The 20,612-nt window shown below is 32.7% G+C and overlaps 2 protein-coding genes across 2 annotated transcripts; one reads left to right on the forward strand and one right to left on the reverse strand.

Moving 5' to 3' along the window:
• Positions 1–1,669: 1,669 nt before the first annotated feature.
• On the reverse strand, positions 1,670–5,149 carry LOC105324356 (small ribosomal subunit protein eS1). The gene is made up of 5 exons (XM_011423421.4): positions 5,013–5,149; positions 4,568–4,671; positions 3,555–3,868; positions 2,736–2,818; positions 1,670–1,934 (listed from the first exon to the last, which is right to left on the reverse strand). The coding sequence occupies exons 1-5, from the start codon at positions 5,147–5,149 to the stop codon at positions 1,709–1,711; spliced, it is 864 nt and encodes a 287-aa protein (XP_011421723.2). The 3' UTR covers positions 1,670–1,708.
• On the forward strand, positions 5,149–9,786 carry LOC105324344 (PDZ domain-containing protein 11). Its single transcript, XM_066075771.1, has 7 exons — positions 5,149–5,307; positions 6,800–6,886; positions 7,307–7,363; positions 7,845–7,895; positions 8,133–8,180; positions 8,478–8,538; positions 9,575–9,786. The coding sequence occupies exons 1-7, from the start codon at positions 5,224–5,226 to the stop codon at positions 9,634–9,636; spliced, it is 450 nt and encodes a 149-aa protein (XP_065931843.1). The 5' UTR covers positions 5,149–5,223; the 3' UTR covers positions 9,637–9,786.
• The last annotated feature ends 10,826 nt before the right edge of the window (positions 9,787–20,612 follow it).

A 20,612-nucleotide genomic window follows, 5' to 3' on the forward strand; every position in this document is an offset into this window, starting at 1 on the left:
TCACGCATCTAACACTTTCAGATGATATCTTCTCAATGTATATGGCTATACACATGATTGTATTAGAAAATACACTAATTGGAATATTTGTCTAATTTCAGTATGAAGACCACGTTAAACCAAGATTAAGTCGATGTGAACGTGTGCTACAATACCTGTAGCGCAGAACATAATTTTAATCGGATGCCTTTGGTTTAGAGTGGTTCAGATAGTCGTCAAATATCCTTTTTTTTTTTATCGTATACTATTTTCCTATATATCCCTAACAAAACCTGAATATTTCAGTGATGTAGTGTATTTTAATTAAAACTCGTTCAGCATGGTCATTGTATTATTCGCGTTTCTTACAAAATATTGTATAATATTGAAAATGTCTGATGTTCGCAAAAGTGCTATATTTTAGGCGAAATCGTATAACAAGTGCGTTATACCTCTTTACAGAATCCGCTAACACGATAATTATGTATTTTTTTTGCAATGTCGTCACCTTCATATCTTGCATGAATCACCAGAGTCGGAGAGAAAGCATTTTACTCAATCTAATTAAAATTAGATCCTTCACGCTCTTGTATTTGATATGTCGTTGTGAGGCTCACATTGACATATCAAATACGATAGCGTGAAGGATCTAATTTTAATTAGATTGCATTTTACTGTTTTGAAAATGGCAAAATTTTCAACTGATGACTTATATCTTAATAGCACTATTTTAACAAGGCTTTGGACTTTCAGTAGGACGTCACTACAAGTTAAAAATGACGCTGGTTTAAAACAAAAATATACAACGATTGCGTAGTCTTCGCTTGAAAGCCAGACAAATCCTGTTGATTTCAAAGAGCCATGGCGAGTAGCCTACAATAAGATAGACTGATGTACGTTAGAACCATTTTAACAAGAGCTTGGACTTTTAGTTGTGTCAAACAGCAATGTGACGTAGGCCTGTCTATTTCATTGCTAGCCACTCGGCCATGGCTCTGAAATCAACAAGAATTGTATGGCTTTTGAGCCAAGACGCAATCAATGCATATTTCGCTTGAAACCGCGTCATTTTTAATTTGTTTTGACCAAAGGAAAAGATAGCTACGCCCTACTAAAAGTCCAAGGTCTTGTTAAAATGGTTCTAAAATGGTATTAAGTTCTAGTTTCAAATTGACGGATTCATTTTTTGCCTATGATATCGTCTGAGCACAAAAATGATCTATATTTCAGTTAACCAGTCGAAGCACAATTAAAGTATAGCGGACATGAATAAAAAGAAATCTGTGTGTCTTTTCTCTGATGATTAATTTTGTGCACTTCTGCATGAATATGAAAGGGTAACAAAAACTCTTTTGAGCAATTTTCTGTGCATCGTAAATTGCATTTAGCTATGGGAGCACTGTGGCTCACAGGATGTCCATCAGAATTTGTTCAAACGGGGAGCAGACCGGCAGCTAGCCTATCAGGTTTCAACTTTTTAGGTGTCAAAAGATAGAAGGGCTAATGATTTCGATTAATTTACAGAGCACCTGCATATCATGCTGGTCCTAAAAATTGATGTTCATCAATGTGTATCTTATTTTACTTGTATCAAATTACATCTGCAAAAAATGTAGCGGTAATTCAGGTTTGATTTAGGTATCCAAATCTTTGAAACACATCTCCTTGTAATACAGAACAGGACCCAAGATTTAACTGTACATATTTATTACAGTTTCACCATGGCAGTTTATACAGATTGTTGGACTGGAGGTTCGTATCCCTCGGGCCGCGCCACAGTTTCGCCGGAGTCTGTGATGACGGTCTTGCTGCCGCCTTCTCCGTGCATTTCCATTAATTTACCAATGTCGAACTTAGGTTTTTTCAGCACTTTGACCTTACGGATGAAAACATCATGAAGGGGATAAATTCCTTGGCAGGCTTTCTCAATATCCTTGCCAATGCTGTCTGGGATTCTGTTAAAGAGAAGAAAATCATCACCGCAATGTCTAGTAGAACATGTACATAAATATGTAACAAATGCAAACACTTAGCCAATCAGTGGTTAACAAGTAACTTCAAGTTTTTGCAAAAAAAGAAAGAAAGAAAAAAAAACACTATACAGCAAGGAATTTTTGTAGGTTTTATTATCATTCTCTTTAACATTTACTGTTTTACTACATAGTAATACATTTAAAATTCTATATAATGTATAATTAGTTAAATAAATGAGTCATATGTCTGCTTATTTCAGCAACAATACTAGTATGCAACAGACAGCAACAACAATAACAACAAGTGTTTAATCTCAAGTTGACCAAGTATTATGTTTAGTCCCAATCCTATACATATTAAATGTTCTGATTCACCTATTACTTCTGCAACTTCTTAAATCATGATATAAGCATCTTGTAACAGCAACCTGTCATCTTTTTTTGTTTTGCATTGCATGGGATGTTTGAGAAGCTGTAGCTGATTCAGAACATTTTCAACCTTTAAGTTTCTTTTAAATTTTTTCCCTTTATAAAGATTCCTATGTAAAAAGTTGGATTCTTCATATGAAACCTCCCTGTTCTCATGAGTAATAGTTTAAATAATCATTAGCTATTTTTTTCCTTTAAAAAACAAACTTGTTTCTTTAAAATGTGATGATGTAATGAGCACATTGACTACCTTCAATATTTCACTCAATAAATTGTACAGAAATTAGCATACAAGTTTTTAGAAACACAACTTCTATGCAAACAATCGCCAATAGTGCGACATTTTTAACTTACAGTTTGTTGACAACTTCTTTCATGTCATTTGATGTCACTTCCTTAGTGATGATATCAACCATCTTTCTTCTGATGGTTTTGATCTGTCAAGTAAACAATAACATTGAGCTATTCATGTTGCATTCCTTCACTATCTCAACATTATTCATACACATGGAAAAAAAACAAAACCTGTAATAATTGACTTCATTATAACTTTTTTTCCAGTCACAATTGTTTTTCAAAGAAATACTCATAATTAACAAAACCTTATATGACTGGTTTCATTAATACATTTTAGCGTCTATTTTCAGAAGAAATCTACCAATAACGGGAGCTGCACTCAGACAAAGCTGAAACTTCTGATCATCAACAGAATTATGTATCAAGTAAATATCATCACTGGTAGCTCCATTACTGTAGTAAACCAAATTACTCTCATTCAAACTTATTTATTTGTAATGCAAGCTTACTGGTTTTCAAATGTGGAAAGTTCATTTTGAGAGAGATTACAGTTTAATGCTTGTAAAATAAAATATTTAAATATTTATAATATTATCATACTTTCATGTTAAATACTGAAATCTGATTGGTTTAGACGCAGTTGATAATCCGTTCTATTACCCTCAGCGTTAGCAACACACCTAGCAACGGGTAACACAACAAATTGTTGCATGCGCGTAAATTATTAAACGGTTCGCCGTAGAATTCACGTCATTTCTATATAAAAGCAGTAAAAAATTCTCTAAAATTAAGACATTCAGTATAATAAAATAAATAGTGCCTAATAATACTTCACACCTATTCATACCTATCATTCAAACATGATCGTCTTCTTACCTGTGTGGTTTGGGCGTAACAAGTTTTCTTCACTTGAAACTGCTTCTTCTTGGTGAAACCAATACAGAACATCCTAAGAAGGTAACCATCAGTGGTCTTGACATCAACATGAGCCTGGATCATGGTCTGCCATTTCTTGACCATAGAGCAGAGTTTGTCACGGGTCAGATCCATGCCGTGGAAGTTGGTTAGAACATTGCGTCCCTGAACTTCTTCAGCCATCAGTTTGAACTTCCTGAAGGATACTTCATCATTCTGAAGATCAGCCAGGGAGACCTCAAACACTCGCCCCTTCAGACCATCAGAAGCAATCCCTGTAAAACACAAATAAACAAATTTAAAATTGTAAGATTTTATCTGCCAAAATATAAATAGATGGCATGCTGTGTGCATTTTTAAATACAGAAAAGGGGTAACTATAGGGACAGACTTACTATCAAATCTGAGGTTGTCTGAATTCATGCAATTAAGGATTTGTGTCGAAAACTACATTCAGTAAATTCAAAATGGTAGGGACAGTGTGGTCTAATTATCACATTGTTTAAAGCTGATTTTTAATATCAGACCACATAGAAGTTGTAATATTGCCATAGCATTCTTTTTTTAATTTCTTTCAAGTCTGGGTGTACTAGCTGCAGGTCTTTAGGTCCTTGTCTGAATATTTTTGGATGGATGACCTGGCAGCTAGTTCTGTTCATGTTAAAAAGTTGCAATTTATGCATGCAAAAAGTTGTGGTAGTTTTGGACTATATTATTTTATTTTTACACAAATTCTGTGGAAAAAAAAATAAGGTGTAACTGCTGTGACTGTTACTTCTTGGTTCGTAAGTTTTGAACAACACCAGTCACTCAATATCATAATGAAGTTTGAAAGTTAAATCCTTCTCTGAACCATGAGGACACACAAGACCAGTGCTTCCCCTGGATGGAACACCAGTTCACTGCAGATTAGCAATATCTCTGCCGAATATCACAAAGTATCAACATTTCTCTAGCAAATAAACATGACTTACTGGTTCCTTGAGTTCTGGTGACCAAGGTCTTCCCAATCTGTCGCACAACAAACATACTTGGTGCCTTAACATCGTACCAGTCTTTCTTAGTGAAGGGATCAACACTTTAAGAAATGAAACAGATCAATACAGGTGAAATCGAATTTGCCAAGATTTGACACTGCAACTGTGTTGTGCACCTTAACAACACGAACAATTTTACGAATTTAAGTCAAACTCCACCTTACAATTACAAACTGTAACATAAGTAACGTTTTCATCTTCTACATAGTGTATTAACATAGTTTTAGTGTATACAAATAAACTGAACAACACATGACTTTCAATATATCGAAATTTCAATCCAACAAAATCCCTTTATCTATATAACATCATCACCAAAGCATAACTTTAATTGAATGACAAGATATAGTTCTTTGATAATATTGAGCCTAAATAAACGTACACTTTCTTTTTGGAGCTTTTCTTGCCCCCTTTAGTTAGCCTCTTATTTTTTCCTACTGCCATTTTCACGTTCGAGGCGGAAGAGGAAGTACAAGAGTTGTCTTTGTTTTGATACTGAATTGTGGGTAAATGCATCATAAAAACGTTTTACATTATTAAGGTTTTGTGTGAATAAAACAAGATACGTTTAAACATTGAATAGTTTATGAAAAATGAACCAGGACCATCGCGTAGAGCTTGTTCGAGCAAGGCTACCTCCATACGAGCACCCACCTCCATGGGTTCCACCTCAGCAGGTTGTTTGCATATTCTTTTCTTGGGTTTGCTCAATAACTGTCATTAATTGGGGTCACACTGTATCATATTCGCAATGAAGTATGTTTACATTTCAACAGGTCCGGTGCAATCACTAAATTTAGCTACGTAGCTTGATTTACCTACATAGCTTTATTTACCTACCTGAATTAGGTTTCTTTAGCTACCTTTATGCAGTTTTGCATTTTATGTAAAACAGACAAAAAGTCGCAAGGAACTGTCAACCTATATTTGTACAATGTTGTATTATTAAAGGAACTCAGAGCAAAAATAGTCAAAACATCGCTGCTTTTGAGCAGTTTTAAGGAAAACATGCATTTCTTTTGTTTGAATAGCTGTATGACACCTTGTGTGTGATGAGGCATGGATAAGTATCACTACTTCACATTGTGCTGAATTATTACCATTCAGCTACCTTTATGCAGTTTTGCATTTTATGTAAAACAGACAAAAATCCGCAAGGAACTGTCAACCTTTATTTGTACAATGTTGTATTATTAAAGGAACTCAGAGCAAAAATAGTCAAAACATCGCTGCTTTTGAGCAGTTTTAAGGAAAACATGCATTTCTTTTGTTTGAATAGCTGTATGACACCTTGTGTGTGATGAGGCATGGATAAGTATCACTACTTCACATTGTGCTGAATTATTATCAATCATCATGTTAACCAGAACTGTTCTTCTTTGTTATTCCATTTAAGAAGTAGCTGTTTGGTAACACATAAACAGTTATACATAGCCCCAAAACTTTTAGAACTTTGAATGCATTTGCGCAAAAAGAGCAACATTTTTAAGAGTGATTTTTTTATGAATTGTTTTCAGATCAGTTCAAAGTTGAAAATTATTGCTGCACCTGAGTGCAACTTTTAAGACTGCGGAACATTAACTGGCAAGAACGCAGCACTACAGTATACAGTATATGAAATCCTGGGACAGTCCTTAATAATTCAAGGCTGGAGTTTCTGCCCCAATTTCGTTCATTTGTTGCATTATAATCAGGATAATGGTGTGTCTTGCCCTGAGTCTTATGCTTCAGTTTTGCAGCTTAAGAACTGCAAAAAAATAAAAACATGTTTCTTTGAAAATCTGATTGAATATGAAAGGTGACAGCATTGAAAAATATGCTATTTAAACACTGTATTTTATAAAAGTGGCGGGTGTGTTTTAACTTTTTGAATATAAATGGGTTGATAATTCAACTTTTGTCTCACTAACTTGGTGTTAGCATAAAAATACATGTAAAGTAATTGATGATTATTCATGGTAGTGATATTCACAGTACACTTAAGAAATAAGTTATGGGAACAGTGTTTTTGTCCTCTGTTATATAAATTTCAGCATGTTTGAAAATAAGTTACCTGTTTTCCTTTTGAAGGTTTCCTGACTTAATTTTCTTCATGAAATCATCAGACTTTTTAAAAATATATATATTTAAATGGTTCACGCCATCAACATTTCTGGTTTTATCTTGCAGAGAGAGTTCCATCCTGACTACAACAATGACATCAGAGAGTTCCTCCCTAGAGAGCTTATTCTACAGAGAATGAGGGCCTCAGAACAAGTAGATTTCTATATAGAGTCTAAACAATGTTTTAAGATTACTCTCCCTTTAATAAAAATCAGTGATTTCCATTAAAAACTAGCAAATCTGCAGCTTATGTATTAAACGGAGACAAAATGTTTTAGATTTTATTGAAACTGATCTCCATCCATCTTAGATCATTTAGCTCTATGTAAACCCAATAGATCACTTGTTTATTAGATCCTTACACAAACAAACACACACACCAATGTGGATTAGTCTATTATCGATAAATCAGTGTGTAGTGATCTACTGGAACAGATCAATTAAGGGACTTATTTTAATAAGATTGTTTACTGGTTTATCTGTTCTATCTCTCATGAATACTCAACATGTGTGAAATGAAGTATTATTTGGATCTATAATTACGTACATGTACATATGTAATTTTTATTGCAGCTGGGATTTAATATTCGGGGTGGCCAAGAACATCACTGTGGAATCTTTGTATCAAAGGTCAGTGTCGTTTCTTAGATGAAAACTTACAAAGCTTTCTGACTGATTAAAAAATTGTTAACAAAATGTCCATTTCAAACTCATAAGTTTTCAGACAGTTATAAATGATAGAAATTTATTGTAATTAATCCTTACTGTATAGTATTTATCTTCAATAATATTGTTGAATATTGTTGGGATATCTGTGATGTAAAGTTGATTAAAGTGTTGGCTAGTGATTAAAACACCATGAGTTAAAGACCAGGTTGGGTTTTTACTAAATATATTTGTAAAAGAATTTTTTAAATGTATTTTATAGCAAAATAATGTAAATTTTGAATGCTTAAACACTAATTAAACATTAAATATGTGTTGCTTCCATCCATGTTAATATCTGATGGTGTCTTATTACATCATAAGGTCATTAAATTACACATGAAGCTGTGCATATTTATACTCAATATGTACTGGTATTACAATACTGAAAAATTCTATATTTCAGGTGATGGTAAACAGCGAGGCAGATAAACTAGGCTTGAGGGAAGGGGACCAGGTAAATGAAACTAAATCTTATCTTTTATATGATATAGAAATACTTTTGTTATTTAGTATGCTAATTTTTTTTTTCTTTGTTTGATATGTAAAGAGACATGTTTTTCAGACATTAATTAAGATTTAAAAAATGCAATCGGTTATTAGAAGTTTACCATTTTAATAAAAGACATCACCTTGTGTATCATCAGCTTGTTACCGGAACTTTGTTAATTTTTCTTGATTTTTTCCTCACTAGATTTTAATGGTGAATAACAGAGACTTTGAGAATATAGATCACGCAGAGGTACATGTGTAAAAAATTTCTTGAGTTGTCTTTCTTTGTTTACTAATATTTAAAGACAGTGCTACTATACACTCAACGTAGCTATTTTCTTCTATGTTTAGTATTTAATGGCATGACTGACAATCACACAATTCTTGAACTTCAGAACTATTCATATATCTTCTTAAAAATACATGTATATGAATGTAAACTGTATGTATTGCTTAAAAGATGTTTCCTGACTGTTGTGCAGAGTTTAAAACATTGCTTTGTTCCAACTGATATTTTGTGACTTCAGCTGCCATGTTTGTATTTCAGGCTGTTAAAGTGCTAAAAATGAACACAAGGATCGTCATGACTGTTCGATTTTTCCCGTATGGTATGTTTTATAAATCTGGATATACTTCAATACATGTATTTTTAAGGGCACTGAAATGCAATGCATGAAAGGCATTCCTCTATGCATGTTTGTTATCAGGGTTAAAAGCGGGGCTTTGCAGCCTTTGTTATTAGATTTTGGTTTAAGTAAAGAATAAAGAAGTAAATGTACCAGGTAGATCTGTATCACTATCCGAAATCTTGAGTTGACAGGCTATAGAACTAAAAACCTATATACAAAAAGCTTTTTTTCTTTATGGTGCACAAATACCCCAATACTTGTCATAGTTTTGGACTAGATTACCTTATTGAGTAACAAATACTGTGGATGTATTTGATACCAAATAATTCCATGGATATTTTACTGCTGAATTTATCTCTTTACTTGCCTAAAAAGATTTTTTAACAGTTTCTTTGTTTGCATATAAGAACAGTATACATGTAGCTTTACTTTTCTGTCAAAACTAATTTCATAGAAGTTCGAGCTTGGGATCTGCCACTAATAAAGAACCATCTGAAATTAGTCCTAGTGTAATTTTAAAATAGTTGTACATGCACTGCAGATAAAACACTATCCTTGTTTTTTGTGCGGATTTCCTGTAAATTATTGAAAATTGAATATTACTGATCAGATCAGCCAAGAATCATGTTAATGAATCAGGAAATGTTCTATATGTACACGAATGGTTGACATTTAAAGTTTATGGGGAAATTCTTTTTATGGTATTAAAATCTGAGTTTTAAAGGATATTAATTTAAAATAATTTAAAAGTTATAACAAATGCATTTATTTAATTAACAAAGAATGTATTAACACCTTAATTTATATTATCAAATAACTACATGTAAATATAAAGTTACATAAAGAAATTGGAACTGAAATAACAAAAAACACAGAATAAACTTATACCGGTATGAAAATGAAGATTCAGTTTATAATGTAAATTATTTTCTTTTAGATCCTTCAAGTTTTCCATATTAAGTTTGTAATACTGAGTTATCAACAAGTTGTTTATTATGATATTTTTGTTCTCAAGGTTATGACAGAACATACGACAAGTGCAAATTTTTGGCATCCAATCAGCAAGCAGAGAGGTAACTGGTGGGTCATGTGGCTACATCATCCAATCAGCAAACAGTTTCATGCATGATCATGTGACAAAATTAGTCACAGGGATGACTTGCAGCAACATCATTTGTTTTTGAGTATATCATTACAATCAGTACATTGAACTGTCAGGAAATGTGAGATATCGGTACATGTAAAAACCATTTTGTACCGAGTGGACAAGCCATGACACGAATACCTGTTGGTATACATGAATATTGTCGTTTACATTCTTTCACACACATTTACATGTTCACATCATTCTGTGAAAATGAAATTGTTAAGGTGAATTTGTTAAAATTGGAAATGAATTCAAAAAGTGAAGGGATTTTTGTTTTGAAACACACACGCAAAGAAATATATTGTTAAAATTTCATGCTTTTTAATCTTTTCTATTAATGAAAGAAATATACATGAAGTAAAATCAAAATAGAAGTGTTTATTTGACACCTACCATACTGTATTTATTTCGGGGGGGGGGGGGGGGGGGGGGGGGTAAGGTACATGTATGGCAGGGTATAATGGCTCTTTCCAATGCAGACAGTTACCGGTATCTAGAATGGCTACAGAATATTCACACAATGCCTTTTTATTTGTTGTGAGGTTGTGAAGGATTACTGTACAATCCTTAATATTTGTACATTATAAGTAGTTTTAGATCATCTTTTTATATATACCAGAACATGAATCATTTATTGTACTGTACTTGTATTGAACATATCTATATTTTGTATATTGAATATTGACAGGTATATTATATGTATGTATGCCAGGCCAGCACTGTTTATTTGAAGCATTTATATACATGTATTTATATAAAGTATTTTTTTAATTTATATTTGATGTGTTTTATTTTTAGATATAACTTTTGCTATTTTGAACCGTGGGGGTTTCTTCATTTTCTGTAAAGAGTAGTGACTTTTTATCTAAATTCTCTGAAGGCCTATAAATGATACAGAATAAGGGGAGATAAATCAGCCCATGGATATCCTTATATAAGGTAACTGCAGAATTAACGTGTAGTAGTGTTTATGTAATCTCTTTCATGCCATCCTTGGTTATTTCTGTCTCGGGCAAGTCGAGTAAACCAGTAGCAATTTTAGCTGATAAGTGGGAGATTAGGAAGTGTTTTTTATTGGATTTGCGTAGCTGCGAAGCATTGCTTTTGCAGTATTTAGTCATTAGATGAATATCAAAATACATGATTGTACAGACGAAACTGCATGAAAACAGAGAAGATTCATGCATAGGCACCTGACGTTATGTATTTTTCTCATAATAAAAATAAATAGGTTTATATTTAATGATACACAATGTGTGTTATTAGATATAGGGTATTTATTTTTGTGATGAGAAAAATATATAACGTCAGTTCATGTAACAGTCTGGGATCCGATAGCGCTTCTCAAGTATTTAGCGCGTTTAAACATTATTTTAAACCAAACAGTGTTAATATGAAATGATAAATAATAATACAATGATAAAATACTTGGTAAGTTGTTGTTAGTTTAATTAAGCCAAATGCATCCCCATAATGTACCACGAAAACAGTCTTTTGAAACGTTGAAGTTGCGATTTATTACGGTACATCTACATGCTTCATATATTCGTTGTGTCTTCATTTTATGGAAGATTAAGAGGACAATATCTCTCTCTCTCTCTCTCTCTTTCTCTCTCTCTCTCTCTCTCTCTCTCTCTCTCTCTCTCTCTCTCTCTCTCTCTCTCTCTCTCTTGAATAGTAATGTAATTTTCATTTCACATCTTCAATAAATGGCGTATGAGGAACCACTTCTATCAAACTGGTACTAACATCTCCAAAGTATACTTGAAGGGAATACTTGGAGTTTTTCCTTCACAGAAACTGTTCCTCCTATAGTTACAATAATATTCCACTTTGAATTCACACACAATGTTACACTTTCTTACACTGACTCAGTCATATATCAGATAGCCGTCATTACTCTTTTTGAATGTGTTATATTTTGAATAACATTATATTTACATCTACCGAGTATGATTCCCGCTATTTCTTACGGAAACTTACAGCGGGTACTGTATTTTTTCTGCAATGTCGCCACCTTCGTATCCTGCATGAATCACCAAAGAAAGCATTTTATTGTGTAAGTGTACGCACTAGTTGGTATTATTGTAGTTGGTCATCTCAATAATATTGTACAATATCCAAGGTGAAGCAGCGCGGATCAGTAACCCTTTGCTAGCGAAGATGTCATAAACTCAACTATGAAGCAGTGAGGTACTTGAAACCGTGCAACTCAAAACGTGACATGCGTATTACAGTCAGAAAATATGCTTTAATAAAGTTTTTCAGTACTTTTTTTGTACACAGAAACCTTCTATAATAAATAACACTTCACAACGCCGGAAATGTTGAAAAGTTTACGATCAATGCACCAATAATTCACCTGGGTTACTCAGGTGACCTTAATATGTAAATAATACTAATGAATAATGTTGTCTTTTTTGATTTGATTGATTTGAACACATTTTCATTGTACAAAATTACAACTGGGATTGGGCACAAGTTCAAGAACTTAGACCTCCCTCTCCCAATACAAGCATATGATACAGTACAAATAATGTTTACACAACATGGAAGGTCAACAGATCATTTGAAAGTTACTATAGTATATATAAATTTTTAATGGTTTAAAAACATCAGGTCTTTTGTGGCAATTTGAACTTCATACCGAGAAAAAAAGTCAATGTATAGAATTTATTGACTTTAGCTAGATAACATTGTGATGGTATATTTACTTATCCTATACATGTTATTAAATACAGTTGGAGTCGTAAGATTGGTTTTATATCTTCTTGTTCAGTTAATTAAGGAGTAAATCACTAAATGGTTCGGTGCGTGAATACTGTCAAAACTTTCGGATAAATTAGTTTTAAGGGCAGGATATGTAATAAATCAAAATAAGACATCAACATATCAAGGTGACCCATAATATGATTCAAAAATAGAAACATTTTAATAGCCATGGAAATGCGAGAACTGTATTTAAGAAATTCATCATTCCAGTTTGACCTTCAAAATGTCAAAAATGTATAAAAACCACATCAAGCTCATTTTCGCAAGTTAATTTTTTTTTCGCGAATTATCGCGTTAGTTTCGCAAATAAGCGCAAAACTATCTAGAATGAACGCGAAATTTCAGCGAACACACGCAAAACTTAATTTTCGAATAAATGCGTTATTTTCGCGAATAAGCGCATAACTTTCGCGATTAAACAAAAAACTTTCGCGATATAACGCGTAACTTTCGCGAATAAATAAGATACCTTCACGAATAAACAAGAAACTTTCGCGAATAATCTTTTTAGTACTGTACCTGTTGAATCATAGAAATTATATTTACATTATATGTATATACATTGTAGCAACGATAACTATGACTACCTGTTCTCAATAGAGAAGTTTTAAAAAGATGGCTGACGATCGAAGATCTGTATTGCAATCTCGTATGCATTATACGCACAATTTGATATATATAGATTGAGATTTTGTCCAAAATTCATGATTTCAATGTAACTCAATCATTGAAACACTCAATAAACTATTTTTCAGCTGATTTAAAGCAAAACAATATCGATAAACATAAACTCAAATGAATGTATATTTCAGTGTCAGGTATATGCAAGAGATGATGTAATATAGTTTATATATACACGTAACTATGTACAGCATATTTTTTGTTTATAAACATTCCCGTCCTTCTCCTCCACCGATCGGTCGTTCACCTAGGATCCATTACAAGTATTCTTATTGAATCTTACTTCAAATGTGAAACGTCCGATCGGGCAAGATGGGTTTATATATTGACCTAGTACCTCGCTCGAGAATGCTTTGTTTACATTTTCATTCTGTTTACATACATGTGTATACCTTCCCTGTGTTTTTCTTCTCAAAATATGTTGTTTTGTGATAATGGGAATGTTCAAAAACCAAAATATGGATTAACATTGCATGAGCTAGTACTTTGATGGCAATTTAATAGCCTACGTTTAAGTTGTAGCATGGGCTCTTTTACACAGTTTAAAAAGTAGTAAAAAGCATTTGAATGTGAACGTGCCTTTTCTGTGCGGTTACCGGTCTATGGGGTCAAACGCTGTCCAAACATTCACCCTTTAACAGATCAAATCCGAGTTACTTATATAACGTTATGTATTTGCTTGCTTTATATTATTCTTGTTTGACCTATAAAGGTCCCGTGTGTCACAACACAAAGACTCCCCCACGGGCGGAAAAATCCCGGCCTAAACTGGATTGAGACGGGCCGTGTTTGTAAATGATTTGCAGCGGCGCTAAACTGAATCAGCTGTTTATCACGTGATCTGAGCTGGGAGGAACGTGATCAAAATCACGTGATATGGCTTACTGTGTGTGATTATTATGGTAAATCTAACTGTCGATTGAGTACATATTATGTTATGAAATGAATAATGCAGATATATCTCATTTACTTAAATTACAAATCATTGAAATGAAAAATTCTATCCCCCCTCCCCCCCCCCCAAAAAAAAATTCCGCACGCATCGAATGAAGGTCGATCGATGTCAATACCTTGGTCTGTTTGTTGTCTTAACATCCTAAACTCGTATGATTATTCGTGACCATGTTTGCATTTTGCACTAGGGACGTATGTACTAGTATATGCGTATATACTAGTATACAAGCCCGTGTTTGAACGGTGCACGAGAATTAGTCATGTTCAGAAAGTACTAACTTCTTCAAACCACTAACGTTGCAGCCTCCTATATGTAGCAAAATATAGACTTGTCACAGAGCAGGTATACGCGCAATAACGAATAAGGGGTTATAACATAAATTTTCTATCTTTATAGGCAATAGCTAACAATGCAGAAATCGCACATAGACCCAATTCTGAATTCTAGTCCATTGGGGAAAAGAAAACAATTATTTTTCAATATAAATATTTCTAATAATAAAATATACCCCCTAACTATTATTAGAAAAATATGCAATTTCAATAATAAATTTCCGAAAATTTAAAAGCAACTAGCTGTGCAAGCCAGAAAAGCTACGTTCTTTTTGAAGAAAAAATTGACCAAGCAAAAAAAGAATTTTTGTATGTATTGAAAATTCCAGTATATGTTCATTTTATCGATACCGTATTTCACAACACTGCTTACAATACTACCTCACAAAACACATACCTGCTAAGTGTCAAAAATGCATTTCTTAAATTAGATTGTCTTCTTGTTGAAACTGGTCGATTTTAATAGAACCACCAGAAATAAGAGAAAATGTATATATTGTAATACTGATTGTGTGGAAGATGAATTTCATTTGATATTGGTATGTCCTTTGTATGATATTTTTCGTAAAAAATATATTTAACTTTATATTGAGAGGAGACCTTCAATTTTCAAACTTGAGAACTTTTAAGCTCAGAAAATGTCAAAATTATGAATAATCTTGGAAAGAATATAAATAATAGTTTATAATTACGAAATGATTTGTTATTATAATTTAAGTATATTGTCTATTTTCTGTACCACTTGCATATTTATATGATATATTTATTGTAATAACATGAATACGGATGGGCTGTAAAGCCTAACGTGAATAAAGAATGAATGATATATAATGTAATCGCTCTTCCTGTTACAGTATGTACGTAATTTATCAAGTGTGGAAATTTTGCCTTATGCCCCCTAAATTGCAGTTATTGCTATGCGCACGAAGGCTCACAACACTGAAGACATGTATTTTATTCGTATGACATGCAATTATCGTAATATGTTAGGCGGGCTTATTAACTTGCCAAGATGGATACTTGTGCAGATTCATGCATTAGATAAATTAGATGGATATGGAGGGCTCTGATATGACAGATACACTCATCGTGGTCCACAGATAAAGAAGAATATATCTCCTTTCATGGTGTACACACCATCATTCTATAAACAGAACTATTTTGCTTTTTAACTGTGTGTAGCGGGCCCGATTGTGAATTTCTGAGATAATACAACAATGGAGATGATGATGATGATGATGATGATGATGATGACGAGGATGATGGGCGTGAGGTCCTGTAAAATTTTTCGCAAACAATATCTTGGAATGACAAATGCCCAATGAAGAAAGCTTTAAGGGTGTATCTTTGCATCATATTATATTTCTTTCTGACGAAGCAATACAGACACATTCCATGCTAACTTTTTCTCCCATATTTGTTTTATACCCCCCCCCCCCCGCCCCTTGCACATCACAATATGTTAACAAACAGTCGATTTGACAGTGATTGTAACAACAAAATATAAAGGGGGGGGGGAAGAAAATAGAATCAAAAGTTTGGTATCGGATATTATTCATTTACAAAACGATAAATTGTTGTAGTGAAACAGTTCAGTTATTTAAATAACAATGTGAAGAATATTTATTCAAACTGAAATCTTTTGGTAGCTTATTTATATGTAACCATATAGAGTCTTGATTATAGCAACATTTTAGTTTTAGGACAAACTACAGTCCCCTCAGAACATTAAGTCCAAGGAAACTGGGATACTTAATTTCAAGTTGCTTATTGACTGTTTGAAAACTTGCCTCCGTAAATCATAATAAATAATGATGAACATTTTCAGATACACAGCCACACATACATGTATCATAAATGGAATTTTCAAGCAAAAAAGCTAAATAGGTCAGTATTTAAATTGCTTTCATTATTTCTTTACTGAAAATGTATAGTATTTTCTTTTATGTTTCCAAAGTCATAAAGTTTGTTTGGTTTTCTAAATAATATGTTTAATTATTACTGTATATATATAGTTGATCGCGCTTCTTGTAACGTTACCATTCAAAGGTTAGGAGTGAATAAAAAGTGAACTTACTCAAATAAACTAAAAAAACCCTCAAATTCATGTGTAATAAAGATTGATAGCACATTTTCCGACATCAAAACAAAAGAACAGCTTGGCATGGTTTCAACTTTGAGCTGGTTTAATTTGGGGCTAATTTGACACCTGTCCGACAAGATTTATTCTCACAAACAATTAAAATGATTGAAGCCCGGCGTTTGTCTGAGATTTGTAATCACAAGAAATGTACAATGTAATTTTTTGGCTTGGTTTGAACTTTTTCTAGTGTAATGTGCTCAAGTCCTAAAATTGATGTAGCTTTTCCCTATGCATAACAATAAAAGGCATACAAATTGTTTACATGCTAATGAAATGTCATACATACAGATTCAAAATAATTATTTATAGTAAGGTTTTATTTATAGCACATTTTGATAAACATATAAATACGCAATCCAAAACTTTTGGGTTTTTTTTAAGAAAAAAAATTAAGTTTTAATGAAAATTTGATTATACGATTTCACGTATGATCTCTAAGCAATCTCGTATTATCAATGCATTATGCGCAAAATTGGATATATATATATATATATATATATATATATATATATATATATATATATATATATATATATATATATATATATATATATATATATAAATACTCATGATTTCAATGTAACTCAGTCATTGAAACACTCAATAAACTATTTTCCAGCTTTAAAATCTTAAAGGATGTAAAGCAAAAATAATATAGATGAACATAAACTCAGTCAAATTAATGTATATTTTAGTGACAGGAATATGCGAGAGGTGATATGATAGTTAGTTTGCCTTTATATAAACAAACGGCTGCCGACATTCCCGTCCTTCACCTCGACCGATCGGCCGTTCACCCAGGATCCATTACAAGTATTTTTATTGAATCTTACATCAAAAGTGAAGGGTAGGATCGGGCAAGATATATGGGTTTATATATTGACCCAGTACCTCGCTAGAGAATGCTTTGTTTACATTTTTATTCTGTTCATATACCTTCCCTGCGTTTTTCTTCTGAAAATATGTTTTTTTGTGATTATAGGAATTTTCACAAACCATATAAAGGGTTAAAAATCCCCCATCTTGAGGACAATAAAGACGAAACATTTCTAAATGCTTTTTAAGCTGGTATACATTGTTTATGATTGAAATTTCATTATGGAAATCAATCCTGTCCTTCCGTATTTTTGAACATGATACGTGGAGCTATATCAAAATTAAGCATGAAACACGAGTCATATGCATGGCTTACAGCTAATGCTTCATCGCAAAATTTATTCCAAAAACACGTTATCAAACCTTTTTCTTTTCTTTTCTTTTTTTTATAATGGACCATAATGGGGTAAAAATGTTTTTTGTATTTTTTAAACTCAAGTTTCTCGTTTCATTGTTGTGTTTTTTTTCGTAGTTCAGCTAGTTTAGAAGAGCTCGGGCTTAAGACTCTTTCTCGGCTAAGAGAGTGTTCGAATTTTATACTGGATATTTTACTAAATGCATTAATATATAACACTGTGCCGAATAATTATGCCAGTGCCAAGGCGGCATTTTTGGACCCGCTTAAGATGCAGTTTCGGAAAAATCCATGTATACCAAATGATAGACCGTTGTCTAGAGAGTATATAACCACTTTTGTTTTTAGTGTGTTTCACCTGACAGGTGAGATATTTACCTTTAAAAATTAATATCCCATCGGAAAATGATAATTCCCATAGGAGATTTGATTCTCCTATAGGAAATATGGACAATCCTATAGGATTTTTAAAAAGTCCTATAGGAATTATATTTCCTATAGGAGAATTGTATTTTCTGTAGGAAATTGATTCAGACACATAGTTTTCCTACAGGATATTAAGTTTTCCTATCAGATTTTATCAAATCCTATCGGAATTGAAATTCCTATAGGAAGTTCTTGTATTCCGATAGGAGATTTCAAATTACTTATAGGAATATTGTTTTTCCTATGGGAAAAATTATTTTCCTATAGGAATTTATTTTTGAAAGGTAAATATCTCACCTGACAGGTGAGATACAATGATAACAAAGGTGGTTGTTAACTCTTTAAGACATGGTCTATCATATGGCATATTTGAATTTTTCGAAATATGCAGCTTAAGCGGGTGCAAAAATGCCACCTTGGCACTGGCATAATTATCCGGCACAGTGTTATATTTTTGCTCAGATTTCATCGTTTAACTTCTACATATTAAAGCTAAATTTACCAAAAGATTTAAGTTTTAATATATATTCTTCACAGTGTCATTCAAATAATTGTACTGTTTTATTACAAATATTTATCGTTTATTACATAATTAATATCCGGTACCAAACTTTTGATTCCATTTATTTTTCTTTTGTTTTTCTCAGCTGCCCAATCGTTATTTTTAATATTAAATAAATTAAATAAAAAAATTAAAGGAAAATAAAAACAACTCAACAAATTGTTGGTCTTTTGGGTTAATATCTAAAATGAATTGGCCTTAATTAGTACGTATAAATAGATCAAGTTTAGAGGGCAACAGTGAAAAAAAAACCAAACGATTTTTATCATATATTGGAAAAGCACCATTCTGAATTCGCCATTTAGAAATTTCAAAATAAATGGAATTAATAGAATCATTCTCTATTATTATCATGGTATTCATCATTGGCTAAAATTAGAGCTACGTCAGAGACTTTCCGTAGGTTTTTTTAAATTGTAAATTCAACATCCTGAAACAAAAGGCAGCTAACCAATATACACATATATTGTAAATTAATATTGAATTGTCGGATTTTAACAATATTTGCATGATATATGTTTTGGCAGGTGACAATTTAGCTAGGCGTGAATTTGTTTTATTATATGTGTAAGAAACGTTTGTTTCAGTAATGGGATTGCACTGATTGCCTCCATTTTGTTTCACACGAACAAATCACACTGTTTAGATTCAAAAGCATGACTCAAAAAAAGTCGCCATATTGTAACATAGACGACCCCCCCCCCCCCCCCCCCCCCCGTCTACACAAACAAACAGTAATAAGAAAGAACCCACAAGAAACAAAAGGACGGAAGCAACAAAACAATAAAAAAAAGAATCGGTTCCGATATCAAATTACGATATCAATAACAATATTAAAACATGCCCCCCCCCTCCCCCCATCAATCTGAAAGAAACCCAAAACAATGCTGGATATGTGGTTCATTATTGTATTCGACTATGACTATTGATAAGTGATTTTTTTAAACGATTCCTATCTTAGATGGGTGAATCATTTTCGTTTTGTGAAATGAGCTCGATGGGGGGGGGGGGTGTTTCCTGACGGGTATTGATTTTTCCTGATCCACTTCCAGGACATTGGAAAGAAATTGCGATGTTAGACTACTTTGAAATTTTAGAACTGTGCTCGTCCAAACATGGACGTGAACACCCGATATGATTTTGACCCGAGTTTAATATTTTTTAGGGTTGTTGAATTAATCACATATGTTTATAGTCATTTATTATAATTGCATAGTACCAAAAGTTATTATTTTGATAACGATCATTTTACCTTTTTAGAGGGGGGGGGGGGGGGGGGGGGGGAGAGAGGGGGGGGGGGGGTCAGAAGTAATACAATAGTTTTCGAGTATTTGTCAAAAGGGGAGGAAAATAAATGAATAACAATTCTTTTTTGTGTGAGGGGGTTAGATTGATCTATTCGTATTTAGATGAAACAGGGTTTCCCGTATATAAACAAAATATTTAAAATTTGGAAAATAATCAGAAATTTTAAATATATATATTTTGTTCTTGTTTTAGGACAGGAACGTCGATTTACGCATGACCTTTACTGGTAAACACAAGTCACTCGGGCAACAAATGAACGGAAACTTTTCCATTAGTCGACAGTACGCAATATCTTTGAACATCTGAATATTCATAGAACAAAATATATCCTTTACTTGTACAACGAGAAAAAAAGGAAGAAAGAAGAAAGAAAGAAAAAATAGATATATACAACAAAAAAATCACGAATCGTGTTTGATCCTATAATGAAATATACAACGGTTTTCAACTACACAATCGTTTAGAATTGACTTGCTGTAAGGAATATTATCAAAAA

Source organism: Magallana gigas, chromosome 2 (assembly GCF_963853765.1).
Source record: "Magallana gigas chromosome 2, xbMagGiga1.1, whole genome shotgun sequence".
Taxonomy (NCBI): Eukaryota; Metazoa; Mollusca; class Bivalvia; order Ostreida; family Ostreidae; genus Magallana; species Magallana gigas.